The following is a 17,082-nucleotide window of genomic DNA, read 5'->3' as shown; positions in this document are numbered from 1 at the left end:
ATTTTTTTAAATAGTTTGTGAAGGATAGGGGTTAGCTCTTCCTTAAATGCTTTGTAGAAATTCTCCTGTGAAACCATCTGGTCCAGGGCTTTTGTGTGTTGGGAGTTTTTTAAATACTGCTTCAATTTCTTTTGTTGTTATTGGTTTGTTCAGGCTTTCTGCTTCTTTTCCATTGAGTTTTGGAAGATTATATTTTTCTAGAAATTTGTCCATTTCATCTAGGTTTTCAAATTTCTTGGCATACAGTTCTTCGTAGTAATTTCTTACAATCCTTTGTACTTCTGTGGTATCTGTTGTAATCTCTCCTCTTTCATTTCTGATTGTGTTTATTTGGGTTTTCTCTCTTTTTTTCTTGATGAGTCTGCTTAAAGGCTTGTTGATTTTGTTTATCTTTTCAAGGAACCAGCTCTTGGATTCATTGATTCTTAGAATTGTGCTTTTAGTCTCTATGTCATTTAATTCTGCTCTGATCTTACTTATTTCCTTCCTTCTGCTTGCTCTGGGCTGTCTTTGTTGTTGTTCCTCGAGTTCTTGTAGACATAGGGTTAAGTTGTTTGTTTGAAATGTTTCTAACTTTTTTAGGTGGGCCTGTATCGCTATGAACTTCCCTCTCAGGACTGCCTTCACTGTGTCCCATTAGTTTTGGGTTGTTCTGAGTTCGTTTTCATTTGTTTCCAGAAACCTTTTGATTTCTTCCCTAATGTCATTCTTGACCCATTCATTGTTTAATAGCATGCTATTTAATCTTCATGATTTTGAGTGCTTTGGGGTTTTTTCCTTGGGGTTGGTTTCTAGCTTCAGACCCTTGTGATCCGAGAAAATTTTTGGTATGATTTCAATTTTTTTGAAATTGTTGAGGCTTGTTTTGTGTCCTATCATGTGGTCAATCTTTGAAAATGTTCCATGTATATTTGAAAAGAATGTGTATTTAGCTTCTTTGGGATGGAGAGTTCTGTATATATCAGTAAAGCCCATTTCATCTAGGGCATTGTTCAATGCCACAATATCTTTGTTGATATTTTGTTTGGAAGATCTGTCCATTTTTGATAGTGGGGTGTTAAAATCCCCCACAATAATTGTGCTGCTGTCAATATCTTTCTTGAAGTCCTCTAAGATTTTCTTTATGTGTTTCGGTGCTCCTAGGTTGGGTGCATATATATTTACAATATTTATGTCTTCTCGGTGGATTCTTCCCTTGAGTATTATGAAATGACCTTCTGGGTCTCTCTTTGTGGTCCTTTTTTGGAAGCCTATTTTGTCAGATATGAGTATTGCTACCCCAGCTTTTTTTTTCCTGTCTGTTTGCTTGGAAGATTTGTTTCCAGCCCTTCACTTTCAGCCTGTGCAGGTCTTTAATCCTGAGGTGGGTCTCTTGTAGGCAGCATATGTGTGGGTCATGTTTTCTTATCCAATCAGCTATTCTATTTCTTTTGATTGGAGCATTTAATCCATTTACGTTTAAGGTTATTATTGATAGGTACTTATTCATTGCCTTTTATGTATGTGTGTTCCTCTCTCTCTCTCTCTTCCTTTCTTTCCTTAAAGCAGTCCCTTTAGCATCTCTTGCAGAGCTGGTTTAGTGGAGGTGTATTCTTTTAGACTTCTTTTGTCTGAGAAGCTTCTTATTCGGCCTTCTATCTTGATTGAGAGCCTTGCTGGGTAAAGTAGCGTTGGTTGCAGATTTCTGGTTCTCATTACTTGGAATATTTCTTGCCAATCTCTTCTGGCTTGGAGCGTTTCCATTGAAAAGTCAGCTGTTAGCCTTATTGGGGCTCCCTTGTATGTTACTTCCTGTTTTTCCCTTACTGCCTTTAATATTCTCCCTTTGTCTTGAAATTTTGCCATTTTAATTATGATGTGTCTTGAGGTGGGCCTCTTTGGGTTCCTCTTGATTGGGACTCTGTGTTTCCTGGATTTGTGTGACTTTTTCTCTCATCAAATTAGGGAAATTTTCCATCATTACTTTTTCAAATAGGTTTTCTATCCCTTCTGTTCTTCTTCTCCTTCTGGTATCCCTATTATACGGATATTATTACGTTTCATATTGTCTTGCATTTATCTTAATCCCTCTTCATTCTTTCTGAGCCTCTTTTCCTTTTCTTGCTCTTTCTGGATGTTGTTTTCTACTTTGTCCTCCAGCTCGCTAATCCGATCTTCTGCTTCATCGATCCTGCTTTTCATTCCTTCTACTGTGTTCTTCAGTTCAGAAATTGTATTCTTCATTTCCTCTTGGCCCTTGTTGAGAGTTTCTATTTCCTTTTTTCATGTTGATGTAGTTTTCAGTGAGTTCATTGTAGCTTCCCTATAGTTTCTGGTAGCTCATTGTGAGCTCATTGAGCTTCCTGACAATCATTGCTTTGAACTCAATATCTGATAGTTGAATTGCCTCTATTTCATTTAGCATTCTTTCTGAGGCTTCCTCCTTTCCTTTCATTTGGGGATTGTTTCTTTGTCTTCCCATGGTTTGTGAGACTCTTCTTGTTAGCCTCAGCTTCTTAAATTGATCTGTTCTGGCTCCCTGGGTTTGTGGTGTGAACTTCTTTAGTAGAATAGCAGTGAGTTTCAGTGGTGCAGTTTCCTTTATCTCCCAAGCTCACTGGTCTTGGGCTGTCATTTAAGTTGTCTTTGTGTTTGCCTTTGGGTTTTAATTGTTGTTGAGTCTTTCTTTGGTGGTTCCTTCCCACCAGCTGGTTAAATGAAGGTCACTCTGTCCACCACCTCCTGTATTTTGTTGTGCTGTTGAGGGCAGGTTGTGTTGAAGCTGGTTCTTCCATGTGTATAAGGTTTAAGGAATTCTCTCTTGCTCTTGTTCAGTTGTTTGTATTGGGTACTGTCTCTACTGTTTAGTTGTATTTCCAAATAGGTCCTGGATTGAGGTTTGTGTGGTTACCACTCCCTCCTTCACCTTCTTCTGTTGTTATCTGTTAGTGGTTCCTTTGTTGTTGGGTTTCCTCTTCCAGTGGGTATCCTGGTGTTCACTGCCTCCACCTATTCTTGTTGCAGTAATCTTCTTAGGGTCCGGTTTTTCGGTTCCACCACAATCCTTTGTCCCCTATTTTCACATATGCTGAAGTATGCTGGTTGCTTGCTTCTCTACTCCATAGATCGGTCAGGATTTTCTCCCCTGAGCAGAGGGAAGCCAAATCTGCTCCTTCCTACTCTGACACCATCTTAGCCCCCCTGAACACTTTAAACTAATAAATATACTGAATGTAAACTGTAACTGAAAAACATTTTAATTAAAAAAAGATAAAACCAAAAAAAGTCAGATAGCTAGAAAGTGAAATTTGTCATAATTTCATAATAATGATTTGATGTATATTTTCCCAGAGTTTTCCAATAAAATATTTTTTCATTTTATTTTATTTTTTAATGTTATTTGATTATAATTGTCCCCCTTTTTCCCCATTATTCTCCCCTGTCCTGCCTACCCCACCTCTTCCACATTCAGTCTTCCCCTTCCATTGTCCTTGTCCATGGGTCTTTTGTGTGTTCCTTGACTTGACCCTTCCCCTTCTTTCACTTTTTATCTACCTCCCTCCTCTCTTCTTATCATTGTCAGTTTGTTTTTTATTTCAATGTCTCTGGTTATATTTTGCTTGCTTGTTTATTTTATAGATTAGGTCCCACTTATAGGTGAGATCATATGGTATCTGTCTTTCGCCACCTGGCCTACTTCACTTAGCATTAATACTCTTCAGTTCCATCCATGTTGCCACAAAGGGTAAAAGCTCCTTCTTTCTTTCTGCTGTATAGTATTCCATTGTGTAAATGCACCACAGTTTTTTGATCCACTCTTTTACTGATGGGCATTTAAGCTGTTTCCAGCACTTAGCTATTGTAAATTGCATGGCTATGAACATTGGGGTGTATAGGTTCTTTTGAATTGGTGTTTCAGGATCCTTAGGGTATAATCTCAGCAGTGGAATTGCCAGGTCAAAAGACAGTTCCATTTTCAGGTTTTTTGAGGAAATTCCACAGTGTTTGCCACAGTAGCTGCACCAGTCTTCATTCCCATCAACAGTGTATGAGGATTCCTTTTTCTCCACAACCTCTCCAGCACTTCTTCTTTGTTGATTTGTTTATGGTGGCCATTCAGACCAATGTGAGGTGGTATCTCATTGTGGTTTTAATTTACATCTCTCTGAGGGCTAGTGATGCTGAGCATCCTTTTATATGTCTCTGGGCCTTCTGTAGTCCTCCTTGGAGAAGTGTCTGTTCAGCTCCTTTGCCACTTTTTAATTGGATTGTTTGTCTTCCTAGTGTGGAGTTGTGTGAGTTCTTCATATATTTTGGAGATCAAACCCTTGCTCAAGGTATCATTGGCAAATATATTTTCCCATATGGTTGGTTCCCTTGAAATATACATTTATTTTTAAAATGTAACTGCTTAGAGCAGATAATGAGGACCTGCCACTACCTTTAGACAGGGCGGCACTCTCTGGCTTGCCTTGGGCTCCACCATTTCATAAACTGGTTTAATGCACTTCTTACATTACCTGCATGGCCACTACTTACCTGAGTGTTATAAAAGGTATTATGGGCCTTAATCAGTTGGGCAGTCATCTAATAAGCCCCTGGTTTCCCAGGGACTCTCTTAGAGAAGAAAAGTAATTTGTCCACACTATACTAGCCTTTCTCCTTCTCTCTTTTTTACTTCCCTCCTCTCATTTCTCTTCCTTTCCTTTTTTCTCAACCCCTAAATAAGGATAGTTAGAAGACAGATTCAGTAGATTTTATCACATCCATCACATCAGGCCTTACTATCATCAAACCATACTATCCTAATAGTCCTAGGACCACGAGTAGATATTCTTGGGGAGAAGAAGGAAGAAGAGAGCAGACATACATATACCACCTGCTTTAAATTCAGGTGCACTATCCTTAAGAATTCTTACAATAGCTGGCTCTTTAATATTAACAGGCCCAAAGTTTGGAGTCTTAAAATAGTCTTTAAACTACACCTTCTCTAGTTATGTGCTATTCCTGTGTCACTGAGGGGTACTCTGGCTCCATCCACAGTTACATTTAGGTGGTAACAAGAAATATGGAGAATTTTCTTTTTTTAATATATTTTATTGATTATGTTATTACAGTTGTACATTTCCCCCCTTCACTCCCCTCAACCCTGTATACCCTCTCCCACCCACTTTCCCCCCCTTTAGTTCATGTCCATGTGTCATACTTATAAGCTCTTTAGTTTCTATATTTCTCATACATACTATTTTTACCCTCCCCCTGTCTATTTTCTACCTATAATCTTTGCTACTTATTCTCTGTACCTTTTCCCCCTCTCTCCTTCTCCCACTCCCCTGTTGCTAACCCTCCATGTGATCTCCATTTTTTGTGGTTCTGTTCCTGTTCTAGTTGTTTGCTTAGTTTCTTTTGGTTCTGCTTTAGGTGTGGTTGTTAATAATTGTGAGTTTGCTGTCCTTTTACTATACATGCTTTTTTTTTCGATCTTCTTTTCTTAGATAAGTCCCTTTAACATTTCATAAAATAAGGGCTTAGTGATAATGAACTCCTTGAACTTGACCTTATCTGAGAAGCACTTTATCTGCCCTTCCATTCTAAATGAAAGCTTTGCTGGATAGAGTAATATGGGATATAGGTCCTTGTCTTTCATGACTTGGAATACTTCTTTCCAGCCCCTTCTTGCCTGTAAGATCTCTTTTGAGAAATCAGCTGACAGTCTGATGGGAACTCCTTTGTAGGTTACTGTTCCCTTATCTCTTGCTGCTTCTAGGATTCTCTCCTTCATTTTTACCTTGGCTAATGTAATTATGATGTGCCTTGGTGTGTTTCTTCTTGGGTCCAACTTCTCTGGGACTCTCTGAGCTTCCTGAACTTCCTGGAAGTCTATTCCCTTTGCCAGGATGGGGAAGCTCTCCTTTATTATTTGTTCAAATATGTTTTCAATCTGTTGCTCTACCTCTTCCCCTTCTGGTACCCCTATAATTCGGATGTTGGAACGTTTAAAGATGTCCTGGAGGTTCCTAATCTTCTCCTCATTTTTTTGAATTCTTATTTCTCCATTTTTTCCTGTTTGGTTGTTTCTTTCTTCCTTCTGGTCCACTCTGTTGTTTTGAGTCCCACTTTCCTTCCCATCACTATTGGTTCCCTGTGCATTTTCCTTCATTTCTTTTATGGTAACCTGCATTTGTTCATCTAGTTTACGACCAAAATCAACCAATTCTGTGAGCTTCCTGAATACCAGTGTTTTGAACTGTGCATCTGATAGGTTAGCTATCTCTTAGTCGCTCAAAAGGATGAGTTCTGGGGCCCTGATTTGTTTTTCTGTTTGAGCCATCTCTCTCTCTCTCTCTCTCTCTCTCTCTCTCTCTCTCTCTCTCTCTCTCTCTCTCTCTCTCTTTTGGACTGGTCGCTGCTGTTATGGTGAGAGGTGGAGCCTTAGGTGTTCACCTAGGCTGGGCACCCCAATCGCTAGATTGTGACATTGTATGTGAGGGCAGAGTCAAGAAGGAACAATGGCGGTAGCTCCATTCTTCATGGGACCTTAGTCCCTTCCCTGGGATTCTGGGTTGCATGCTCTGCCCTCCTCCACAATTGCCGCCTCACTGGGTCTTCCAGCAGCCACTTGCATACTCAGGGTCCACCCGCTGCGATTTTGCGCACCCCAGATGCCTTATGTGCTCCCGGCTGCCTTATGCACCCAATTCTCTCTGCTCTCAGCACAGCATCTCGCCCCTCCTACTGGTCTGGATGAACGGGTCTATTTCAACTTCTTGGCTGTCCGACTTCCATTCAGATAAATTTTCTGTCAGTTCTAGGTGTTAATCTGCCTCTAAATTGTTGTTGTTCCAATCTTGGTTGTGGGTGGAGGTACAGTGTGTCCACCTATGCCTCCATCTTGGCCGGAAGTCGAGAATTTTCTATTAGAACTAAAGTTCCTAAGGAAATACTATAAATAAGTAAAACAAACCTGTAGATCTGGTGAATGAAAGCTAAATGGCCAAATGTGACTCATCACTAAGTCACCACAGGGTGAAATGCATGATGGAAAATAGAAAGAAAAAGTGATTCCCTGACTGATGTAGCTCAGTTGGCTGGATGTTATTCCACAAACAGAAAGGTCACCAGTTGATTCCCAGTCAGGGAACATGCCTGGGTTGTGGGCCTGGTCTCCAGTCAGTGTGTGTGTGAGAGGCAACCAGTGGATGTTTTTCTCTCACACCAATGTTTCTCTCCCTCTTTTTCTCCCTCCCTTTCCTTCTCTCTAAAAATAAATAAATTAAAATCTTTAAAACAATTTTTAAAGAAAGAAAAAGTCAATTTTCTGATGGAGAAATTACTTGCAAGGTTTACATTCTTTAAGGATTAATATGCTAAATATGAATATATTTGAACATGTGCTAAATGCTAAAGTGCTGAATACTCCATTCCCTAGACTATTCAGAATACAAATCAGAAAAAGAAATTGTAATTAACCATCAAATGGAAAAGAAAACATTGTTGATATTATAAGGGGTCAAATTTGAATAAAGAAACATATTCCAACAATGCTTAATTATGCATAATGACTCATTAAGATCCCCACTCCCTAAAATGTTATTGGGCATTTGTGGTAATTTCCTTTGACCAAAGCAGGTAACAAATGTCTGCATAGACTTCTCCCTTCTGGAAAACTCCTATATACCCTTCAAAACTTAGCTCAAATGTAACTATTTCTGACTACTCAATCCCCACAGACTCTAGTCTCATCCAGGCCTTTGGGTGTTCCTCTTCCATGTACCCGCAATGCACTTGATCTGTTTTTACTATAGGACTTACCACATTTGACATGATCACTTTAAGAGGGCCTACCTAGTGAGTCATGCCACTAGGCAAGGATCATTGTATTCACCTTCTAACCTTTACCTCCTAACTCTGCCATATGCCTTTTATGGACTCACACACAAAGCAAGCACTAAATAAAAGCTGAATGAAAGAATGGAGGAAAGATTTGACTTTAATTTACCTTTTTTTAGTCAGAAGGAGTTATGAGCCTGGCTGGTGTGGCTCAGTGGATTCAGCACCCTACCTGCAACCCAAAGGGTTGCCAGTTGGATTTCCAGTCAGGGCACATGCCTGGGTTACAGTCCATGTCCCCAGTATGGGGCACACAAGAGGCCACCACACATTGATGTTTCTCTCCCTCTCATTCTCCCTTCCTTCCCTTCCTTCTATAAATAAATAAATAAATAAAATATTTTTTAAATCTTTAAAAAAAGAGTTATGAAGGTATGAAATAGAAACTAGAGAGGGTCAGAATAACTTGCCAACTGCCTGATTAAACTGCCTTGATTAATTACCTACTGTGTAATGTCAAGTAGTTTAAATGATTTTTTCAGTAATTGTCCTTACCATTAATTATTCTCGAATTTTACTTGGACTTTTAAAACTGTTCTAGGGCAATGCAATTGGTCTTCATGGGCTTGGTCTCCTTTATTTTTATGGAAAAGGAGTTCCTGTGGTAAGTTAAATAATTTCTTTATAATTTCAACATAATAGAGAATAAAATGATCTAGTGAAATATTTGCCAAAGAGACATAGAACAACCTTGAGACAAGAATAGCAACCCTAATCATTACCTAAGGAATAATAACCTAATGTAATGGTAACTTTAGAAATCATCTAACCCTGAGAATTTTTTTGATAATTTATCTTCTTAGCATAACCTCTGTCTTTGAGTGACCTTCCCCAGTATCTGAAAAAACTTCCTGTCAGTGTAAGAAAAGACACAGTTTATATCAAAAATGAGATAATTATTTCCCAGCATAATTTAATAAATAAAATGTATAATACTTCTAGTACTATTTTAATTAGCCTAAATCACATAAAGTACTATCCATACTCTTAAAAAATGGAAGATAATTGTACCATGGAGTTATACATACACCTCTGAGTAATGTAATTATCTTGCAGAATTATGCTGAAGCACTTAAATACTTTCAGAAAGCTGCAGAGAAAGGATGGCCCAATGCACAGTTTCAATTAGGCTTCATGTACTACTGTAAGTGCTATGAATATGATCTTTAAATCTACTCTTTTTTTACCAATCAAGGGATTGTGTGTGTGGTTTAGATAGAACACTCAGATAGCAATTTGAAAAGGAATGTAAAGAAGACAGAAGGAAAGAATGCCAAATGGGAGAGGAGGTACAGAGTCAGGAAGTGCACTTTTGAAAAGGTTAAGTTTGAGGTACCTTGTGATATCCAACACACATACCCAGAAGCAAGTTATGAAACTCACAAGAAAGGTCAAACTTGTAGGTGTTTGTTAAGAACAGCTGAGGTTTCCAAGGGAAAGGAGAGTGTTAGAAGGTGAAGCAGAGGGCCATGATTAGAAATCTGGTGATCTTTGGTGTCATATTAAAAAGATTGGCAGATATCAAAAGAAGACTGAAAAGGCATATGGTCAAAGGAGTAGGGGGGAAGTGATCTTAAGGAACTCAAATATAGAACTTTCAAGAAAGAGTAAATGAATGAGCACCCCTGGTTCTCAATTTTCAAAGGAAGGAAGGAAGGAAGGAAGGAAGGGAAGGGAAGGGAGGGAAGGGTTGAATATTCATGGGCTTGTCAATATTGAGGATGTTAGTGAGGTCATTGGAGTGCTTGGTGTAGAAGCCAGATACAGCATGTTGAAATGTGAGTGGAAAGTGAGGAAGTAGGCGAGTAAAAATTATTTTTTGAAGTACTGCACATTTAAATGGAAGGAAAGAGATGTAATGGTAGCATGATGGGAACCAAGAACCAAGAGGAGTTGATTTTAAGATGATGAGATATGTGAGTATAATTTTTTCCAGAGGAAAGAAAACCAATCAATGAAGGTGGTTAATGAATCATGGGAGAGATGAAATAATTGATGAAAAGGGGTTCTGGAAAAAGTTGGGTGGCTTTAGGATCTATATGCTTGATATAGAGGAGGGATTTCTCATATCCAAAGATGAAGGCAGGGAGAAAAAGATAATACATATGTATATCTGAGGGACAGGGGAAAGAGGCAGGTGAGGATTTCCTCAGTGAGCTGTCAGTTTAAAAATTGCTTCCAAGAGCAAAGGTAGAGTGATTGGTGTAGGAGCTCTTAGAAAGCCATACAGATTTGTAATAATCTCTGTGGGGACTGAGATGGGGCATGGTCAAGGCAGGTATCAGGAGATCTGAACATACTTGAGTCACTAAACTAAGACCTTCCTGTCAGAGGTTGGGCTAGTGTAACAGTAGGCTGCATCATCCAAGAGGTTAGAGCTGGCTAAAAAGTCAGCTGGCATTTTCCACAGTAGCCTGAGAAAGGGCTTATTCTGTACTGTCTTGGGGAGTTACCTAAGATGGCCTTATTTCTCTAGTTTATTCCAAATCACAGGCTCAGGATCTATCCTTTAAGTTTCTAGAATAAAAGTAATAATAATAGCTAATGCTTATTAGTCTTTATATGTATTAACTCATTTAGTTATCTCAAAATGTCTAGGGGGTTTCCCATAGATTATAGATGAGCAAACTGAGCTGTACTGTGGTTAAACTTCTTGGCCAAGATCACAGTGAACCTGGGATTCAAATCCAAGCAATCTGCCCCTAGAGCATTTGCTAATATCCACTACAGGGCATGCTTCTAAAGGCTATGAAACATTAGTACTGGAGGGGAACTTAAGGACCAACTACTGAAAGTCCCTCCTTTTGCAAATGAAGTCCCTGGAGGTGCCCAACTCACAAAGAAGAGCCAGGACCAGAGTCCCAGCTGCTGGGTGTATGTTAATTCGCTGTCCCTAGCTCCAAGCCCGAGTTGAGTACCAGCAGGACCTTCAGGAGCTGGGATTTGCCTGCTGCAAACTCCATAGTTACAACTGGGAGGAGCTATATTGCTTTCCTGGCATAAAGGTATGACAAGGATGGAGAGACACATCATGGTGAGGCTTCTGGTCCTCAGAGACCACCATTTGCTCTCCTATTTATTAACTTTTATTATACTATATTGACAAGATATTTTCATGAGACTAAACAGTGCTTTGCTTTTCTGAATATTTTCATAAACAAAAGTTTCCATATTCATACTTATAATCAAACTCAACCTCCCACCCCCAAAACAGTGGCCCTAGAACAGCTTAATTTTTGGTTGGCTTTTTCCATCCATTTAAAAGAGTAGGCATCACTATGACCATTCTGTACAAAGATTATAATATGAAAAATAGAAATAAGCAGTAACTCAGAATGATTTCCATTTTCAGCTGGCTCTGGAGTATGGAAGGATTATAAACTTGCCTTCAGATACTTTTACTCAGCATCTCAGAGTGGGCAGCCCCTTGCCATTTATTACCTGGCTGAGATGTACTCAACAGGAACAGGAGTGTTGAGATCATGCAGAACTGCTGTGGAGGTAAATGATGAGATGTTTTTAAGTACTTTTAATTTATCTTTCAGAAAAAGTGATACTGCCCTGAAATTGTTGGTGTCTTTGATTTTATAGATATTACCTCTGTTCTTCCAGTTGACAATGTGTACCCTGACAGTTGTCAGAGGAGAAAAGCACTGATGTAACTCAGGCTGGGAAACGGAGGAAGAGAAATGATCCCTCTGCTCTTGCATTTGGCTTTTCATCAGTTCAGAGCTCCCTCAGAATTCAGTTAAGAAGCTCTGTTTCAGTCTTCAATCGAATCACCAGGGCAATTTGGCACTTCCAGTGGGATTGGGCAATGCAGCTTAGGAAATGAAAGGCTTGATCTAGCCTAGAAAATGTAGTTAACTTCTTCCCCAAAAGCAGGGTCCTTAGGTATGTTATGATTTGGTTGACAACTGAAAAAGTGAAGTATTTCAGCCTGAGCCAGGAATGTACTTTTCAAAAGAATGCTTTTAGGATCTTAATGTCTTTCTTTGATTTATTAAACACTTCCACTGCACCAATATAAATGCCTCCATGTTGCTATCTGGCCTGTCTGAAACTCATTTCAAAAGCTGCCAGATAATAATCTATCTTTAGATTTGCTCCTTTGCCAACTCCTAATGAATTATGTATGGCTAACCTCTTTTGTTTACATAAGGGCTATTCAGCTAAGTTGACGTTTGTCCCCATAGATCTCTACACAGCTCCCTCATGGTTATGTCACCTATACCCGCAGGCACTGTCTCCCTTTCATTCTCTCCTTTCCACACCAGCTTCAGCCTTATAACTCCCCTTCTCAGAGCAGCAGTGCCCAGGAAGGCCTTTTGTTTAAAAACAGAGGTCGATAGAGTCTTGTCCTGCCAAACAGCCTCCAACTCAGGAAAGTTTATTATAAAACATAAAATAAGCCTAAGAAAGTTTCAGCTCAATACAAAAAAGGAAAGACCACTTATAATCTTTGTCTCCATGAAAGGTACTAATTCTTCACCCTAAATCATTTGCAAATGCCATGCTTTAGACCAGAAATCCTTGTCTGGCTGGCCAGCAGGACCTGAGGAATGATGTCATTTATCTTTTACCTGGAATGAAGTATATTGGCTAACTAATCTATTTGATTTCTCTTCCCATATACAGCTCTATAAAGGTGTCTGTGAACTAGGACACTGGGCTGAGAAATTCCTGACAGCATACTTTGCCTATAAGGATGGTGATATAGATTCTTCTCTTGCTCAATATGCACTACTTGCAGAAATGGGCTATGAAGTAGCTCAAAGCAATTCAGCATTCATTTTGGAATCTAGTAAGATAAATTAAAATTCCTTAATCATACATATTCATATGTGACTTTACTATAGGGGCATTTTAAGTCTTCCTAATGGAATGTCTCCTTTATTTTAGAAAAGGCTAAAATTATTGAAAAAGAGAAGATGTATCCAATGGCACTTCTCCTGTGGAATCGAGCTGCTATTCAAGGTATAGAACCTAGATAAATTATCTGTTCCCTGTCCACTATTATTCATCTCATTTGCTTCTACTGAGTTCTTGGGTACAGAGGCAGAGAGTTGCAGAATATCAAGTAGGTGGTATTTCACATTGTACTGATGTTAGGGTTAGCCTTTGGTTGCATGCCATTTCTAAACCTTTCTTTTCTTTAGTATTCTCAAGGTCCTCACTTTAGCAAACCATATGAATTGTTCTGTGGCTCTGTCTCTATGGAAGCAGAACAGTTGTTTGAAACATGACAGTTTTATTCAAGAAACCAATTTTCTTGGTCTGGCTTCAGTCATTTGCTGAGCTTTTTCTGAATTTAATTAGAGATTGGTCTATGTCTCAATGAGTTTGTAGGTAAAAATACACATGGCTCTAAGACTTAATTTGATTTCTTTTAAAATAGCACATTGATGATTACTACAAACTTTAGATCTCTATTATAACCATTAGCATGCTACCATCAAAAAAAAAAAAAAAAGAGTTAACTGGCCAGATCCTCTTTCCTTTCCTGGAGTTCTCATGCCCCACTTGAAGGGATCACATGTGATAAGGAATGTTAACATAGCATTTAGTGGGGAAGCTTTGCATCATTATGTCTCATTCCATTCTTTCCCTAAAACTATATTACTAAGAGCAGACAGATACTGCAAAACTGTCACTTGGCATTTGTATACATGAGGAACTCTCCTGCAGTAAGAGAGTAATTTTACTTCCAATTAAGTTTCTTAAAATTTTCCCATGCTGAGGCCAAATCATCCTTTCTACAATAAGTGAGTGGGATTAAAAAAATGTTTCTCAGCTGATACTAATATGAGGCAGAGGAAGAAGTCACAGTAGTGCTTCTCATACCCAGGTGAACTGGTAACACGGCAGCAAGCCAACCATGAAATTTTAGTGAGGAATTCCCTAAAAAAGAAAAGTCTATTCTTTCTAAATGCAATAAAGACCTTGTGTGGAGTGAGAAATGATACCAGCAACCTCCCAGGTATGGCAAATTAGCCCAATTGCAGCAAATACTAGTTTATTCCAAGCCAGGAAATGGTGTGGAAATTTCACCAAGAGCCATTGATAATGAGAAAACATTAATATTAAACAGAATTCACCAATATAATAATGTCAGACCGCTAAAAATAATTACATGTCACAAGAGAGGTCAGCATGAATGTCCCCAAAGATGTAGCTCACTTGAGGTTAGAAAATCTAGTAATGAAAGTTCTAATCAGTCACTGGTAGTGCTTCTTTCAGCAGTTACTGTATGTGAGGAGGATGCTGAACCATCAGGACTCAGTCACCGTCCTATGACTGTATAATTGAAGGGGAAATCCCTATCACTGTCAAGTGACTCCTGGTAGCCTGTCAGGATCCCCACATGCCCCCAGTTAGTTCCCTAATTAGGGTGGATCTGAATCCTCTGGAGACCCTACTTGTTCACTGCTTTCCATTCTCAGAGGCTTCAAGGGTTCTGCTTACTGCTCATACAGCTCAAAAACGTACAGAAGTCCTATCCTTTTGTGGTTATGGCACAGAAGGAATCTTAGGGTCAAAAGAAAGTACCTTTGGCAAAATTATAGATACAGTGGGTTTCTCCTCAGGGCTTCTGGAGCTTCTTGCCTCTCCAGGATCCTGCAGACCCCTCTCCTGGGCATCATTTCCATAAGACCATACTGCCAGCTACCTGTACATCTGAAGCACCAGGGAAGCAAACCCTGATAAATAATATCCTGGCAGCTTAAGGATTTTATGCTCAGAAAGATCTAAAGATGGCTCATGGTATTACATTTTAATAGAGGATTCTAGCAGATTAAAAGAACGTCAGTGCCCAGGATAATCAATTCCAAAAATTTTTAGGCATTGCACTAGACCAAATGGAATTTGGAAGGAATCCTATAGCCCTTCATGATATACCTCAAATCATACCACACAGGAGAGTTCTTCCTTTTCCAAGCAAGCCTAGACTGTGCTAGAGGGATTGGCCACAGCTGAGATGAATGCCCTAGATGAGCATTCCCTCATCTTTCCAATCAGCATTGTCCTAGTGGATGGAACCATGTACTCCAAAGAGACCCTTAGATGTCATCCCTAAGAGATCTTAAAAAAAAACCTGAAGTCTTGTAACATAAAATGTCATATGAATTTTTCTACTCTTGAATTTATCCATGCTTATTGGAAAGTAAGATTCTAAAATACTTAACATCTGGGGAAAGCATTTTCTAAAATTTTCCTACCATGTCTATGCATTCATTTCACAAATACTTACCAAGTACCATTCTAGTTCTGGGACTATCCTAGTGATCCAGAGCTTATAAATTCTTGCCCTCATGAGAAAGAGAGAAACTAAACTAGTAAACAAATAAAATAACTGTCATATGGGCTGTGAATAAAATAAAACATGGAGATGATATAGATAACTACTGTGATGAAAGCTGAACAGATCCCTGACACAAGGTAGTCAGAGAAGGTGTCTAGGAGGGAAGTGACATTTGTGATGAGGCCTGAATTACGAGAAACTAGCCACATAAAGAGTCAGAGAAATATCAAACATGCCAGGCAGAGGGACTTGAAGAATCTTACTGCAGAGATTTTAAGGCAAAAATAAGCTAAGTGTGTTGAAGGAATATTAAAAAATGTTAAAAAGGCTAGAGCATATCAAGAAAGTGACATGAGATAAAGCTAGTCGGGGAGGCAGAAGGTAGATGAAGCATGACTTGTAGGTTAGGTAAGGAGTCTGGATATAATTGCAAATGCAAACTAAAGCACATGGAGGATTTGACATGGGAATAACATGATTAAATTTTACATTTTTAAAGATCACCTTGGCTGTTGTGCAGAAAAAATGTTGATAAGATACAAGAACAGTTTGGAGGCTATTATAGTATTCCAAGCTTGGACTAGATGTGGAAGAGAATGCAGGAAACAGGTGTGTTTTAGAAGTAGAACCAACTTCTGGATAGATTTGGTGATGGAAATTGGGGAAAAGAATTAGAAATAATTTTCCTAGATTTATGCCCTGAACATTGGTGGTAGTGGCTCTGAGTTAGGGAGGAAACTGATTTTGTTTGGGGGAGGGGATAGCAGGGTGTTAAGAATCTCTGTTGAATGTTTTATGATTTAGATCCAAGTAGAGAAGTCAATATGACAATTATAAGAGTCTGGGGCTTGGGAAGAGGCAGAACTACAGGTATACTTTCAGTAATAGTAAACATAAAGATAGCCACAGAACTAGATGAGATAACCTAGAGAAAGAGTTGAGATACAGGAGAGTAATGGGAAGAGAAGGGGGTGGGGAAGGAGATAAAAGAAGGGAGGGAAGAAAGGGAAAAAATGAGTCAAATAGCAAGCCTTTGATATTTCATAATTTAGAACTTGGGTAGAGGAGAAGTCAGGCAAGGGTTAGAAAAGAGAGGCTTCTGAGGCAGGAGGGAATCAAGAAGCAGTAATGTCATTGATGTAAAGAGAGGAAAGTGCTTGGGAAGATAGATCCAATGGCTGCAGTGCTGCTTAGAGGTCCAGTGGGCCAAGGACAGGGAAGTGGCCAATGGATTTGGCTGCATGGAGGTTATTGATGACCTTGAAAGTAGTAATTTAATGCAGGAGCGGGGCAGTTGCTAAATTGGAGTGGGTTGAAGAGTCTATGGGAGGTGAAGCTTTGGAGATGGTTAGTGTAAAAGAAATAGGAAATGGGAGTAGTTAGAAGACACTGTGGGATAGAGAAAGGGTTTTGCCTGATGGAAAATACCAAGTATGTTTGAATGACTGATTGGATTGATCTAGGAAAAGGAGAAACACATGATTCAGGAGAGTAAAGATTATAAGTGAAATCTGATAATGGGAGGGGTGGAATCCAGTTTCCCCAGAGTTGACCTACCTTCAAAACACAAAATTAGAAGGTAAGATTCACCATTTATGTTGAATCTTTTTTTATGTTTTAAGAACATTTATACCATACCATCAGAGTTACCCCACAGAGAAGATGACTAGCAGTGAGTGTTATTATGTTTTGTATTCCATAAATTATATCTAATCCTGATTCTTGGATTCTGAGTATAAAATTTTTCATATATAAGCCCTGGCTGGCGTAGCTCAGTGGATTGAGTGCGGACTGGGAACCAAAGTGTCCCAGGTTCGATTCCCAGCCAGGGTACATGCCTGGGTTGCAGGCCATAACCCCCAGCAACCGCACATTGATGTTTCTCTCTCTGTCTATCTCCCTCCCTTCCC

The 17,082-nt window shown here is 39.2% G+C and overlaps 1 protein-coding gene across 1 annotated transcript in view; it reads left to right on the top strand.

The window, feature by feature from the left end:
- The window catches only part of SEL1L2 (SEL1L2 adaptor subunit of ERAD E3 ligase), a 92,972-nt gene that overhangs the window by 59,443 nt on the left and 16,447 nt on the right, over window positions 1-17,082 (top strand). The window contains exons 11-15 of the mRNA XM_045832617.1: window positions 8,411-8,473; window positions 8,926-9,013; window positions 11,222-11,370; window positions 12,508-12,673; window positions 12,772-12,846. Of these exons, the coding sequence (XP_045688573.1) occupies window positions 8,411-8,473; window positions 8,926-9,013; window positions 11,222-11,370; window positions 12,508-12,673; window positions 12,772-12,846 (541 nt within the window). The remainder of the gene's footprint in view (window positions 1-8,410; window positions 8,474-8,925; window positions 9,014-11,221; window positions 11,371-12,507; window positions 12,674-12,771; window positions 12,847-17,082) is intronic.

Source organism: Phyllostomus hastatus, unplaced genomic scaffold (genome assembly GCF_019186645.2).
Source record: "Phyllostomus hastatus isolate PE091 unplaced genomic scaffold, TTU_PhHast_1.1 phas_contig_17, whole genome shotgun sequence".
Classification (NCBI taxonomy): Eukaryota; Metazoa; Chordata; class Mammalia; order Chiroptera; family Phyllostomidae; genus Phyllostomus; species Phyllostomus hastatus.
This window is presented reverse-complemented; position numbering and strand designations above follow the sequence as displayed.